This window comes from Sinohyriopsis cumingii, chromosome 1 (genome assembly GCF_028554795.1).
Source record: "Sinohyriopsis cumingii isolate HCF-2022 chromosome 1, ASM2855479v2, whole genome shotgun sequence".
Classification (NCBI taxonomy): domain Eukaryota; kingdom Metazoa; phylum Mollusca; class Bivalvia; order Unionida; family Unionidae; genus Sinohyriopsis; species Sinohyriopsis cumingii.
The window spans coordinates 77,731,620-77,745,098 of record NC_142961.1 but is presented as its reverse complement, the minus strand read 5'-3'; the positions used below and the strand labels follow the sequence as shown (position 1 = coordinate 77,745,098).

The 13,479-nt window shown below is 35.1% G+C and overlaps 1 protein-coding gene across 2 annotated transcripts in view; it reads right to left on the bottom strand.

Annotated features, from left to right (window-relative positions):
• LOC149807170 (ATPase family AAA domain-containing protein 2-like) overlaps positions 1–13,479 on the bottom strand; it is a 155,313-nt gene that overhangs the window by 117,769 nt on the left and 24,065 nt on the right. For both annotated transcript variants that reach the window (XM_089963046.1, XM_089963053.1), the window contains exon 6: positions 597–710. In XM_089963046.1, coding sequence (XP_089819172.1) covers positions 597–710 — 114 coding nt within the window. The remainder of the gene's footprint in view (positions 1–596; positions 711–13,479) is intronic.

The window sequence follows — 13,479 nt, the reverse complement described above, 5'->3', positions numbered from 1 at the left end:
TACATGTCAACTAGAGATATTTTGAAAATAAAATGTCACCCCCATGACATGACATAAAAGATAAAAAACAATTTTTAAAAAAAATCTTTCTATGATACACGAGTATAAGTGCTTTCTAAATAGATTTTCTAAAAATCTGCAACAACAGGTATTCCAGTAAACCTGATCAGAGTAACCTATCTGCAAACATGATCATGGTGCACAGAATGATCTCTTTATATAATGCACACAGTAACCAACTGCTAAATGCAACCAACAGCCATGATTTGTTGGCAAAGTATCTGGTCTTTCACCAGTAGGGCTAAAACTGTCCAACTTCTTGCAGTAGCAAGATTGTTTCTTTCTCTGCATTAAGCTACAATATAAAAAAAGAAATGACTCTCACAAAAAATTTATCTAGAAGCATGATGTTTTGATGTGCAAGACTGATTGTGTTCACGAGTTCTGAATTAACAAATGGATATGAAGAATACTATATAGCCGCACTCCCTGCATTATGGGCAGGTTATAAAAATTAATGGTTATTTACAGTATCATAAAATTGGTATCTAGTGTATCAGATGTCACACAATCAATTCACAAAAGATCAAACTAACCTATTGGAGCTGACTCATAGAGTTTTGTTTTAGGTTTATGCTCCCTGAGATTGTATGAGCGAGAATTCTCTTTTTCTTCCTCCTCCTCTTCTTCCTCTTCATCTTCAGCTTCGTCTATAAATTTAAAAAAAGATGAAAAAATTAAAATTTCAAAAAGATATAAATACAGACATATATATATAGACATGTAAAAAGGCATACATCTTGATTCTGCTAATCAAGAGCCCATGACCTCATCCTAAAGAGGCGTATGCTCTAATGCCAAAAACAAATTTATAGGAATTCAAAACATCACTATTTCTTCTTTGTAACTCCTGAGTGTTGAAACCATCTCTAATATTCTTGCACAAAAAGATGTTTAAACTAGCAGCAGTGGTGATCATAAAAGATTAGTACCGTTTTCATTTCAAACAAACTAGATCCCATTAGAAGACTTAAACTTTAAAGTGCTGAATAATTTTGTAATACAAGATCCATCAGTGCTGGTTGAAAAGAGAAATGGAAACTGCACTCTCCTTTTAAAATGCCTATATTTTAACTACTATACATAATAGATGCACAAACAATAACGAAAAAAAATTTATTGGTGTCTGAACATAATTAAAGGATGAAACCACATATGTAACTTTATATCTGCACTTACAGGTGTAAATACAGGTAAATATTCAGACTATCTTTGTATTTCAAATTATTTCTTTTATCTTTTTAATGAAAAAGTTTAAGTATATTTTTACAAATACACTAGAACCCCGCTATAACGCGATAACTGGGGTCCACAAAATTGGATCACATTAATATCGGGGTCACGTTATAGTGGGGTTTTAAAGTATTTTACTTTTTCAGAGAACAACTCACTGTATTCATGTCTAATGTATATGACGAATAGGGTATCAACACTGTATACTATCGTGCCATCGTGGCATTCAGTTCATCTATAATGCACATAATTCCATTGAAAAATTGCACACAGACTTAAAATATTCAATATTTTTTCCCAGATCATTGTGTCTGAATTTAGCATTTAATATATAGCATAAACAGTGTATCAACACCGTTTACTTGCTGTCTGATATCGTACCGTCAGGGTTTGAAATGAATCCATAAAATATGTAATTCAATTTTACAAATTGCATACACATGTAAACTATTCAATAATTTTTTCACACATCATTATGTGTCTGAATTCAATGGGAAAAATTAACAGCAAAATTAGGTTAAGAAAGACATAGCACGTGTACAGTCCATTACGTTCCAGGGTCTATGAACGGTGTCAGTACAAATTTCATATTGCTTAAGTTTTCTCATATGCGTTTCCGTGTACATTTATCATTGCAAATTTCCAATAGTTAACACGTGTATGCCTATTGCTTGAACGACTACAAGAAGAATAATTACCAATCAACACATACTTTCAGAGTGCGTATAACTTTTACTTCAGATTTTGTGAATATAGAAAGAAACGGGAGAAAACTACTATACTAACCATTGCACAAAGTGCAGAGAACAACTTGCGTTTGTGAACTAGCTTTCCCATAACGGTAATATATTTTTTTAAAAAATAGGACATAATAATGAGTTCGTAAACAAGCACCATACCCATGTAAAACCCAAGAACTAAGTGCAGTAGGCCTGCAATGATCATGAGTCACTTTTATAATAATTAAAAAAAAGCTGTACACATGTACAGTTTCATATCCTTTTAATTTCCAGCTAATAAAGCGGACATTATTTACTAGTCAACTGATTGCGTCTAATAACACTGCCAAGCCAGCAAACATGTTGGCGGGTTTTGGTTTTTGATGTTTATTAAATTGTGAGAATCTTTTATCAACCACTGCATTGGCTGCTGCTTGTTTGTGCACGCAGTTAAAGAAGAAACACATGTTGGCTATTGTTTGAGCAACAATTGTATACAGAATTAATTGAAGACAATTACAAAGACGACTTACTGGCTTTACTCATGGATCAGTAACAAGCAACATTTCCAATAACATTTATTTTGGCATAACACTTCAAGAACCTGGTGAAATTGTTAAATTTCAGAAGCCAAGCCATGATCGTATTATATTCTAATTCATACTCTATCTCTTCCCAAAATGATAATAAAGGTTTTACACACTATTTCTCGTACCTTAAAAAAAGTATTTTCCCCGGGTACGAGAAAAATACACGTACATTATTTAAAATTTCAGGAACCATGCTACGATCGTATAATATATCATATTATACTCAAATTCATGCACGATCTCTTCCCCAAAATGTTTGTTGCGCAAAGTACAGAGAACGAATTGCGTTTGTGAACTTGCATTTCCATAACGTTAAAATATTTTTTATATATATATAGATATATATAAAAAAAGGAAATTAATAATGAGTTCATGAGTAAACCCCATACACATATAAAACCCAATAACTAAGTGCAGTAGGCCTGCAATGGCCACGAGTCACTTTTATAAATAAAAAAAAATTAAAACCTGAACACGTACAATTTCATACCCTTTCAAGCTAATAATGTGGGCATTTTTTATGAGTCAACTGACTGTGTCTCATAACACCGCCAACAGCAAACATGTTGGCGGCATTCGTTTTTTTATGTTTATTAAATTGTGAGAATCTTTTTCCACCATCATACTGTCTGATGCTTGGTTCTGTATGCAGTTAAAGAAGAAATACATGTTGGCTATTGTTTGAGCAACGATTGTATACAGAATTAATTGAAGACAATCACAAGGACTTGCTGACTTTACTCATGGACCAATAATAAGCAACATTTCCGATAATGTTTATTTTGGCATAACACTTCAAGAACCTGGTGATATTGTTAAATTTCAGAAGCTACACCACTGTCATATTGTATTAAAATTCATACGCGAACTCTTCCCCAGAATGATAATAAACATTTTACACACTATTTCTTGGACTTAAATGATAACTTATTTTTTATACAATGTTTCATGTACTTTGGAAAAAAATGTTTTTCATGTGCGAATGAATAAAAGAAATTTCGGGAGCCATGCCATGACCATGTTATATCCGAATTCGCATTAAAGCAGGTCGCGTTATAGCGGGTTTGCACTGCACTCCATTCTTTTGTGGGCGTTATCTTTGAGTTACTGAGCATCCAGTGAAGGAAAAACAAATTTATTATACCACTCTTAATGTCTGTTCAAAGCTTTGCATTCTTCTTCTAAATGTTTATCATCAAAAATCAACTTATGAGCTTATACAAACTCTGTCATCTGTCAAGTTCATTAACTGTTCGAGTGTAACTTGTTTGGAATATTATGAAAATGACCCTAAATAATACATTTTCTGGGGCTGATGTATGGGGTTAGTATCACAAACTCAGCTATCAAATCAAAATCAAATTTATGCACCAAACCCACAGCCATAACCAATGCCAAAAAAAGAGAGAGTAAAGTCAAAACCAAGTCTATAAGAAAAACTCATTTCATCAGGCGATGAAGATTTCCATCTTCTCATTAGGAAGTTGTCAACAAATGCCCCATTTATTCTCTGCTGTACACAAAGATTCATTTCATCTATAACAAGATGCAAGAAATCCTAATACAAAATAGCCTTAAATGGTCTATAGGTTTGATATTCTCTATTATAAATACGACTGAACAGGAGACTGACCAGCATGCCATCAATTTTGGTCTATCCAGCATGTATTCAATATCATTTTATGGCTCTGAATCACTCACTGGCATTTCCAGTAACACTTTTACAACTTAAATAGTCAGGGCTGAGCAAATCCCAAGCCCAATGTCCCGGACTAGTCATTTTTGAAGTCGGGCAAGTAAAATTTTCCAAGTCGCTAGTCCAGGACAAGTGCTTTTTAAAAAAGTCGGGCTAGTCCTTATTTTTGTGCTTTAATCACTATATCTGCCTTTATTTGGCCAATCATGCCCTCTGGACATACTGAATACTTGATTCTACCCCTCTTCGTGTATACATTTACATCCTTTTACCACTTGACTGCATATGTGGCTAAGCGACCAAATTATCGGCAAATCAAAACACGTCAAACAAAAGAAAGCCAGTATGATCAATTAGCAGTGTTGTAAGCAGTTTTGTTGCAATGAGTTTACTCAATCTAGATCATAACGAGTGGCTCACTATGATTCCAGAGACTCAGTGTAATTAAATTAATGAAAGGTACTTTACCGACATCAGTGTTGGTTTCCTTTATGAACTGATTAAATGACAGTAATGATTCTTTAATTTATAATTGATTATACAGATGAATAACTTCCACGTGCGATATTGTGTTTGAAGCGAAACAATTACGCTAATTAATGAGCTGTTTCAGTTCGCATTTAAAAGAGAAAATTGATGTTATGATCACTTTAGAAGTAGTTGTCAAGCAAGCTGATAGTTACTCTGTGGATGAAATGAGTTTGCTAAATTATTTTCGCAAGTAAGGTAATAACGGCGATTCGGCAAAGGTAAATCTGTTTGAAAATGGAGGGATAAAATGTAAGACGGATACTGAGTGTGCAGTAGCTATTTCTGAGTGTGAACGAGGATTTAGTTCAATGAACTTAATCAAGACTTCTTTAAGGAATTCCTTAAACCAAAAGAGTTTACAAATGCTAATGAACATTTCTGCAAATGGGCCAAAGCTTGAGGACTTTAACCCAGACACTGCTATCAACTGCTGGCTTGGTGCTGGTGCAGGTGGCAGACATATACATGGACATATTTTCAAATCCATCAGCTAAAACATATATACATGAACCTGAAGAAGCGAAATGTATAACAACCAATGTTTTTGAAAAATTAAATTCTTTTAAGAAATAATTATGTTGTACATCGTTTTGTTTGTTTTTTCTATGGATTAAGCACATACATCAAATCTCGGCAAGTGATTACCATTTTGGGACCAGTGAAAAATAAGGTGGGACTAGTGACTAGCAAGGTGGGATTAGTGAATTTTCTGAAACCACTTGTCCTGGACTAGTCGTTTAAAAAAAAAATTGCTCAGCCCTGATAGTATCATATACTTCAAGACTTTTAAAACCATGTTCGATATCTGGCATTTTGAGTTTTTAGTTTGTGCCTATAATTAACATGCATTTGTAAAACTTCTTTGATGAATAATAAAATTAAAACTATAACAATGACTGTTCCAGGGCCCAATATACCTAATTAAGTTTCACAACCATTCATGTAAAGCCGAAAGTACCAGGATATACAAACAGTTACTCACTTGAAAAATTACTTAAGTAGCAACAAGCAGCACTTGACCTCTGCTGGCAGCATGAATTATATCACCACTAGCACTGAAATGGTTAAGCAAAATTCCATGCCAATAGGGCACCATTTTCATTTAGGACCATTTTGGTGAAAACATTGTTTATTTGAACATCAGTTTTGAAAGAGTAGCAATAACAATACCTGCCAACTCATGACAAGCAAAAAGTGTAATCCAAGTGGACAAAAAGAGTAATCCACATATAACATAACAAAATTCAATAAGTATATGTACAAAATGATTTATTTATCCCGTCTGGACTTTTAACATCAATTACTGCTTCAAATTTTCATATACACCTCTCTCTCGATAACTCGTGCACAATGGGGTCCACAAACACAGACTGCACTATAAGTGAGGCGCTAGTTACCGATGGACCTCCCAAAATTGAAAATAATCACTTTGACATCAAGAAAACCATGTGGAGAGAAGTGGCATTAGGAAACTGGGCTGTTTATTGACTGAATCCTGATTTTACAATTGTTATAATAATTTTTGATAACATGCTTTTTTTTAAAATGAATTTGTTCGTTATTATATATTTAATTAACATTTATTTTCAAAATGTCCAATATTTGAAAAATCGTTCTAACTGGTTTCAACAACCATCATGTGTACGCGAAAAAAATATATGTAAAACGTAACTGCTTTGTGTTTTCTCAATAAGTCTGGTTCCTTTAGTGTTGTTTAATATTATCCTGCCAAATCGGGTATCAGGGAACTAGACTAACTGCTGATACACCACCTAACAAGTTTCTTTTTTTTCCAAAAACACATGACATTTATTTCATGAGGCAATCATCTACATAGCTGCCAACCTTCCAGGCTCGCAATTAGTGAAAATAGGGATAAAAAGTAGTGAATTTGGACATAAATTAGCGAAAAATACTATGACAATAACTCAATCCACTCTGACCGTCAATCCTACACTATATCAAGATCCCAACATAAAACTAAAACACTACATATATGCAGAAATATATCTGCATTTCTATTTATTATGGTATTCATAAACTTCACATGTTCTTGTGGTTATTTATCAAGACATGATACTGTGGCAGACTTGAACATCCTCAACTGCTTGATCGTAAATTTGTTTTCTAAACAGTTCAGATTTTTGCCTGGTTGATCTTGGTGACTAAAATTGCTGACAAATTTTCTGCAGCGAAGGAGACCCTAAAGTCTGTCTTATTTTTCCTCACTAGAGAAAATACTCTTTCGCTGTCACTGTTGCTGTGAGGAATGCACAGAAGCTGCAGCACTTTTGGTTCTTCCACAGGAAAATTTGGGAGCGATTTTCGAGTCTAGGAACGTTTGTTGGAACAAATGTTTAGCATGGTCTCCAGCTGATAAAGGTAGATTGTGTTCAACAAGGAAACTCACAAATAATGCTTCAGCGTTGGTAGCTTGCAAGTCTTCCGCCGATGGCTTAAAATATTCCAGAGGTGAAATCTACGAATTCTTAATTTTCCCCAACTTCTAGGTGTTTTTTGCAACCGATGTGCTTAATCACACAGTCTCTGCCACCATGCCCAATACTAAAATTTGTGGCACACTGCGCAAAAAGCATGATGTATATCAATGTTTAATGGCAGAATGCACTGCCAAGTTTTGATATATTCCAAATTAAACTTCACTTTTTGAGCAATACATTTCTTTTCCTTGGTGGTGAAGACATTTTCAAGATCTTACATGCGATGTTGAACAGGAACTCAAATCAGTGTTGGTGACGCATGCGCTGAGCAAAATTCCGGTTAGGCCCCAGTTTCTCTAAAAAGCATCTGTAAAACTACTCTTATACATAGAGATTAAAATAGGGTAAAATGCTTGCTCCCGGCCAACCGTACTAATCGGCTGTAGTTCTACTAATATCCAGACCAACAGTACCGGACCGTTTCAGAAACTGCCAATATCACGACTAGCGCTTAACGGGAAATCGGTTATTTTATTAAAGATTTAAAATTATTTAGAATTGGAAAATTCATGAATTTTGGCTTGTAGCGTGAATCACTGAAAAAGTGAAATTCACACAAAATTCATTAGGGTTGGCAGCTATGCATCTACGTCGAAACTCAATTTTTGTATTGTTCAATTAGTACAATATTGATTCATGATTTCACTGGAAGTAATAATGAAACTTCTTATCATCTTTGAGAATATCTCAGTGCCAGTTCAAGAATTCTCTGAAACTCGCTTGTCCACAATGGTCTATATCTGTGAAATCATGCTCTTTATTTTACAAAGTATTCATTTCGCTTGGCTGTCTTGTTATCTTTGATCACAGTTTTGAATGAGTCCATTAATTTAAGGTAGTTTATGTTACATACACAATAACATTTACAAGTGCACGATTGATCAAATGAAGTGAGTTCACCTGACATACGACCAGGGATGCTAGGTTTTAAATTTGTAGGATTTTCGTGACTTTTCTTTTAATCCACCTTCTTTATTTGATTCAAAAGACATAATTAACATGATAATACAAAGGAGGCCAGCTTTTAATTCAGTGCAACACTTTAACAAGTACTTCCGGAAGTCAGTTACCAAAACACTGTTCTCAGAGAAATGCTCGTGGACATAGCTGTTATGGCAGATTTACGTATTTTACGTTTAATTACAAGAGGACACATTGCATTTATGACGATTACACTTAAAAGGAACTAAAAGATAGAACTAGAACACAAATTTGAATAGATGAAAAAATATTTCATTTGTTTTTATTTATTAAAGTACTGCCTCCTTCATTGATCAAAATTTCCATACATATCATTAATTGTGGTGTACTAGGAATGTCATTTGTATGACCTATTTTTAAATTTGATATTGAATAGTGTTGATTTAAAAAATTTACTGTTTTCAACGATAAAACGAGCGATACATCAAAGTTTCTGTTACCAATTTGGACCACGATTTTCTTCAAGTTCAACAAATAGGGATCAATTTTTCGGGTATTTTCTGGTTTAAAAATTGGGATCCACGCCTGACCCCGCATTATAACGGCGCAAGTTACCGAGGGAGTGGTGTATAGTACTCTGAGCTTTATAAAGCAAGTCTCTCATACTGCATTTCAAAACACTTTGTGCCAGTTGAGATTATGAATATTTTGCACACCAGTAGAGATCCAAGTGCTGGGTTACAAAGCCTGGATGTGAATTCAGTTTTATTTTTGTTAACAATAATCTCTCAGTCAGCATTAGAATGGTAGAGAACCAATATTCCTTTCACAACCTGACAAAGAAGAGGAAATATATCTTCCAGTTATTGGATCTTTTAGCTGGGAAATAAGGTGCCATTGCACATCAACTCTGTCCACATGAAGTACATTGTAACGTAGAATGCCATCTTGATACTTCAGGGGTCCTCTTGGAGTTAAATGCTAGTTTAATATCCATATCTGCTTGTAATCTTAATGATTGATCAGTGGTGGAGCGCTTGTTTCAAAAGACACACTGGTTTTCCGATAGATGATCACTGCTTTCGAGATGGTGCTTTTATCTGTGTGCAAGTATAGTTTCCATAAGTTTACAGATATTATTGGTGAGGGAGATGGGTCGATACAAATTTATATTATTTGGGTCTTTGCCATGTTTAGCGATGGGAATAACAATAGCGTGTTTCCAGCTATCAGGTAACTTTCTGCTAATCCAAATTAAGTAGATTGAGAATGATTGCTGATATGTTGCAGGGGAGGCTTTTATAAATTAAACAATTTGATCTTTGCCAGGGGATGTTTCCTTTGTAGACCCTAATGCTATTTCCCATTCATAAAAGGTGATTTCTCTATTGAAGCCCGAGTTTCAGGTTCCTAGGTCTTTAAAGAGGTGTTGATGAGAGTTTTCAACTTTACATCTATGTTCTTAAAAGATTTTGTGTGGTTCTTATTGCTGCTCTTGTCAGGAAGTGACTGGCGAGCATATTAGCTTTATCTTGATTGGTTTTAGCACCTCTCAATTTAAGGGTTATATTAGTTGTTTTCCCCTGGATGGTTTTTATTTTATCCCAGACTTGTTTAGAGTTTGAGAATTTGATTTTAAGTTTAGTTTTGAGCAAAAGAATTGCCAGGATTTTTTGGGGCTTTCTTTATGGTTATTTTAAGGGTTGATTTTCTTTTTCTTTGTAATGGAGAAAATCTTGGAAGTTTCCTGTATGCTGGAATTTATTGAGAGCTCTTTTTAAAAAATCTTTATGTGCTTTTTTGCATAAGTCATTTTACCAGGGATTGTTTAGTTTGAGTGTTGGCGGTCTTTGGAATACTTAATTTGGCAGCATCTTGTATAGTTTTAATTCAACTATCATAAAAGATATTAATATCTGCACTTTCTGAATCCTTAGTATTGATGTTTGCTAAGATGTTTCTAAATTTATCCCAGTCTGCTTTATCATATTTCCATCTAGAAGGGACTTCAAGGGGGTTATGTTGTACTGACATTTGGATAGTGATGATAATGGGAAAGTGATCACTACCTAGCAAGTTTTATTGGTCTACCCCAAATTAATTACCTGTGCTAGTTTGGGGTGCATATGGTTAGGTCAATAGCTGAGAGGGAACCATCCTCGGGATTTAGTCTGGTTTAAATCCACCACTGAGTATGATCAAATTCAGCTGTCCATTCTTCAACCAACTTGCCTCTTCTACCTTTCCTATTTTCTCCCCATAATTCATTATGAGCAATGAGGTTGCCACAGATGATAAAGTTGTCTGTTAAATTTTGAGATTTGGTGATAAGTATTTATGTTGAATGGGTTGTCATTGTCTCCTGGGTCATATATGTTCACAATTTGTATATTAGTTGAGCCAGTGTTGACAAGGATTGACTGCATTTCAAGGGTGAAGCTGTTGTCATTGGAACTGTTAAGATCTTCCGAGTAGGGGAGGGTTTTGAGTAGGAAAATTGCCAGGCCTCCTCCTTTCTTTCCATTGGTGCAGTGTTTAAATATGCTTGTGGAGTACCCTGGTATCTTAGGTAGGCGTTTATGGTTTTTCGATAGGTTTGTTTCTTTGAGGCAAATAATATCCGGTTTGTTGCTTGTATGGTCGAGTTTATATAGTAGTTCCAGAAGGTTTTAGGTTAATCCCCTACAGTTCCATTGCCAAACTGTACGGTCTTTTTTGGTTGTGTTATCCATTGTAGGTGTTGGATTTTACTGTTACTATTGGGGCCTGGGAAGTGTCTTGATAGAGTTGTATTTAGCGTTGTGACTATGGTTTCTAGGGGCCCCTGAGTGGCCAAGAAGTGTAAAGCGCTCCCCATTATGGATCACTGCGATCTCACCTCTGTCTGCATGGGTTAGAGTCTCAGATTTGGCTAATGTGGGTATGTGAGAAAGCTTGCCAGTAGCTTCTCATGGGTCGGTGGTTCTTTCCAGGTTCTACCTCCACCATTAACCATTTCATCACTATGGACCGGTTTTCCGGTCCAGGGCAGTGTTCTTCTCTAACGTTATAGTACCCGACTATATAAATTTTGGGATACCTCTAATAACTTCCTACTTGTAATGTAGATATTATATTTGGATTATCTCATGAGTTTAGTTTGTATACAACTAGAAATATCGAACAAAGTAGGCACTTTTAACGAGTTTTCTGAATGGTGAAATTTGTAACCAAAATGGTTCGAAGAAAGTGAGTGAAGTTATATTTTGAATTATCAGAGGATTTTACCAATTTCGACCTAGTAAAGTTGGATGAAAATGATAGAAGGCATCTGGAAAGGCAATGGAATGTGCTTGTGGGTGACAGTGATGATGATGAAGAGGACTTTGAAGGTTTTGAACCGGAAGTGTACGCTCCACGTAATTTTGTTTGGACGAAGTTGGAAAATCAAAGACATTTGTTTCAGCTTTCTGAGAGAGTTGGATCCACCGAAGTGTTAGATGGCTCCAGGAGAGCTTTGGAATATTTTCAAATATTCTATTCAAAATTTTTGGAAACATTGTCCATCTAACAAATTTGAATGCGACGATCAAACGTGCCAGAGGCGATACAGGTGTGTGGACATCAAGTTCCTCATATTCTAACGATATATTAAGGTCCCTGAAGTAGACCAGTGATTCTGTGCACTCTGGGTTTTGTTTGGTTGGTGTTACTAGTTTCGGGCTGGCGGGGGACCTGATCATGCATTGGAGAGTTTTTTCAACTATATGTTTGATGGAGGGACTTTTGTTCATGTTTTCTAAGCCTATGCTTATGTGTGCGGGGGGGGTTAGTAGTTCCCTGTGGTTGAGCTTGGGGATTACATTTGGTCAGGAGTTTGGTGAGGGAGTTTTGCCTCGTAACTAAATTGTTTCTTTTATTTAATGCAGCTTTGTTAATGCCAGTGATTCGGGACGTTTTAGATTGGGTAGTTTGAGCTAATGTTGAATTGTTAACAGAGCAGATTTTAGTTTTAGATGGGTTTACTTCTTTTTATTCTGCTTTGTTTAGACTTTGTTTTAGATTTTTAGTAGAAGATAGAGGGTATTCGAGTTGGGTGTGATTGTTATATGGCGATTTTTCTCCTATGGCAGGAAGTCTATACAGAGGTTTATTAGTGCATATAAACTTGCTAGGATTCTATCCAGGTGTTCAATAGTGTGGTTCCTAGTACAGTGGATGCCCGCTATAACACGTTAATTGGGGTCCACAAAATTGGATCACATTAATATCGGGGTCGCGTTAATGCGGGGTTTTAAAGTATTTTACTTTTTTCAGAGAACAACTCACTGTATTCATGTCTAATGTATATGACGAATAGGGTATCAACACCGTTTACTATCGTGCCGTTGTGGCATTCAGTTCATCTATAATGTATGTAATTCCAATGAAAAATGGCACACAGACTTAAAATATTTAATATTTTTTCCCAGATCATTGGGTCTAAATTCAACGTTTAATATATAGCATGAACAGAGTATCAAAACCGTTTACTTGCCGTCTGATATCATACTGTCAGGGCTTGAAATTAATCCATTTTACATGTAATTCCATTGTAAAAACTGCATACATATGTAAACTATTCAATAATTTTTTCACACATCATTATGTGTCTGAATTCAATGGGAAAAATTAACAGCAAAATTAGGTTAAGAAAGATGAAGCACGTGTACGGTTCATTACGTTCCAGGGTCTATGAACGGTGTCAGTACAAATTTCATAGTGCTCAAGTTTTCTCATATGTGTTTCCGTGTACATTTATCCATTGCAAATTTCCAATAATTAACGCTTGTATGCCTATTCGTTTGAATGACTACAACAATAATAATTACCAATCAACACATGCTTTCAGTGTGCATATAACTTTTACTTCAGATTTTGTGAATATAGAAAGAAACATGTGAAAACTACTATACTAATCATTGCGCAAAGTGCAGAGAATGACCTGCGTTTGTGAACTAGCTTTCCCACAACGGTAAAATATATGTTAATTAAAAAAAGTAAATTAATAACGAGTTCATAAACAAGCACCATACCCATGTAAAAACCGAGAACTAAGTGCAGTAGGCCTGCAATGATCATGAGTCACTTTTATAAAATACAAAAATTAAAGCTGAACACATGTAGTTTCATATCCTTTTAATTTCCAGCTAATAAAGTGGACATTATTTACTAGTCAACTGGTTGCGTCTAATAACACTGCCAAGCCA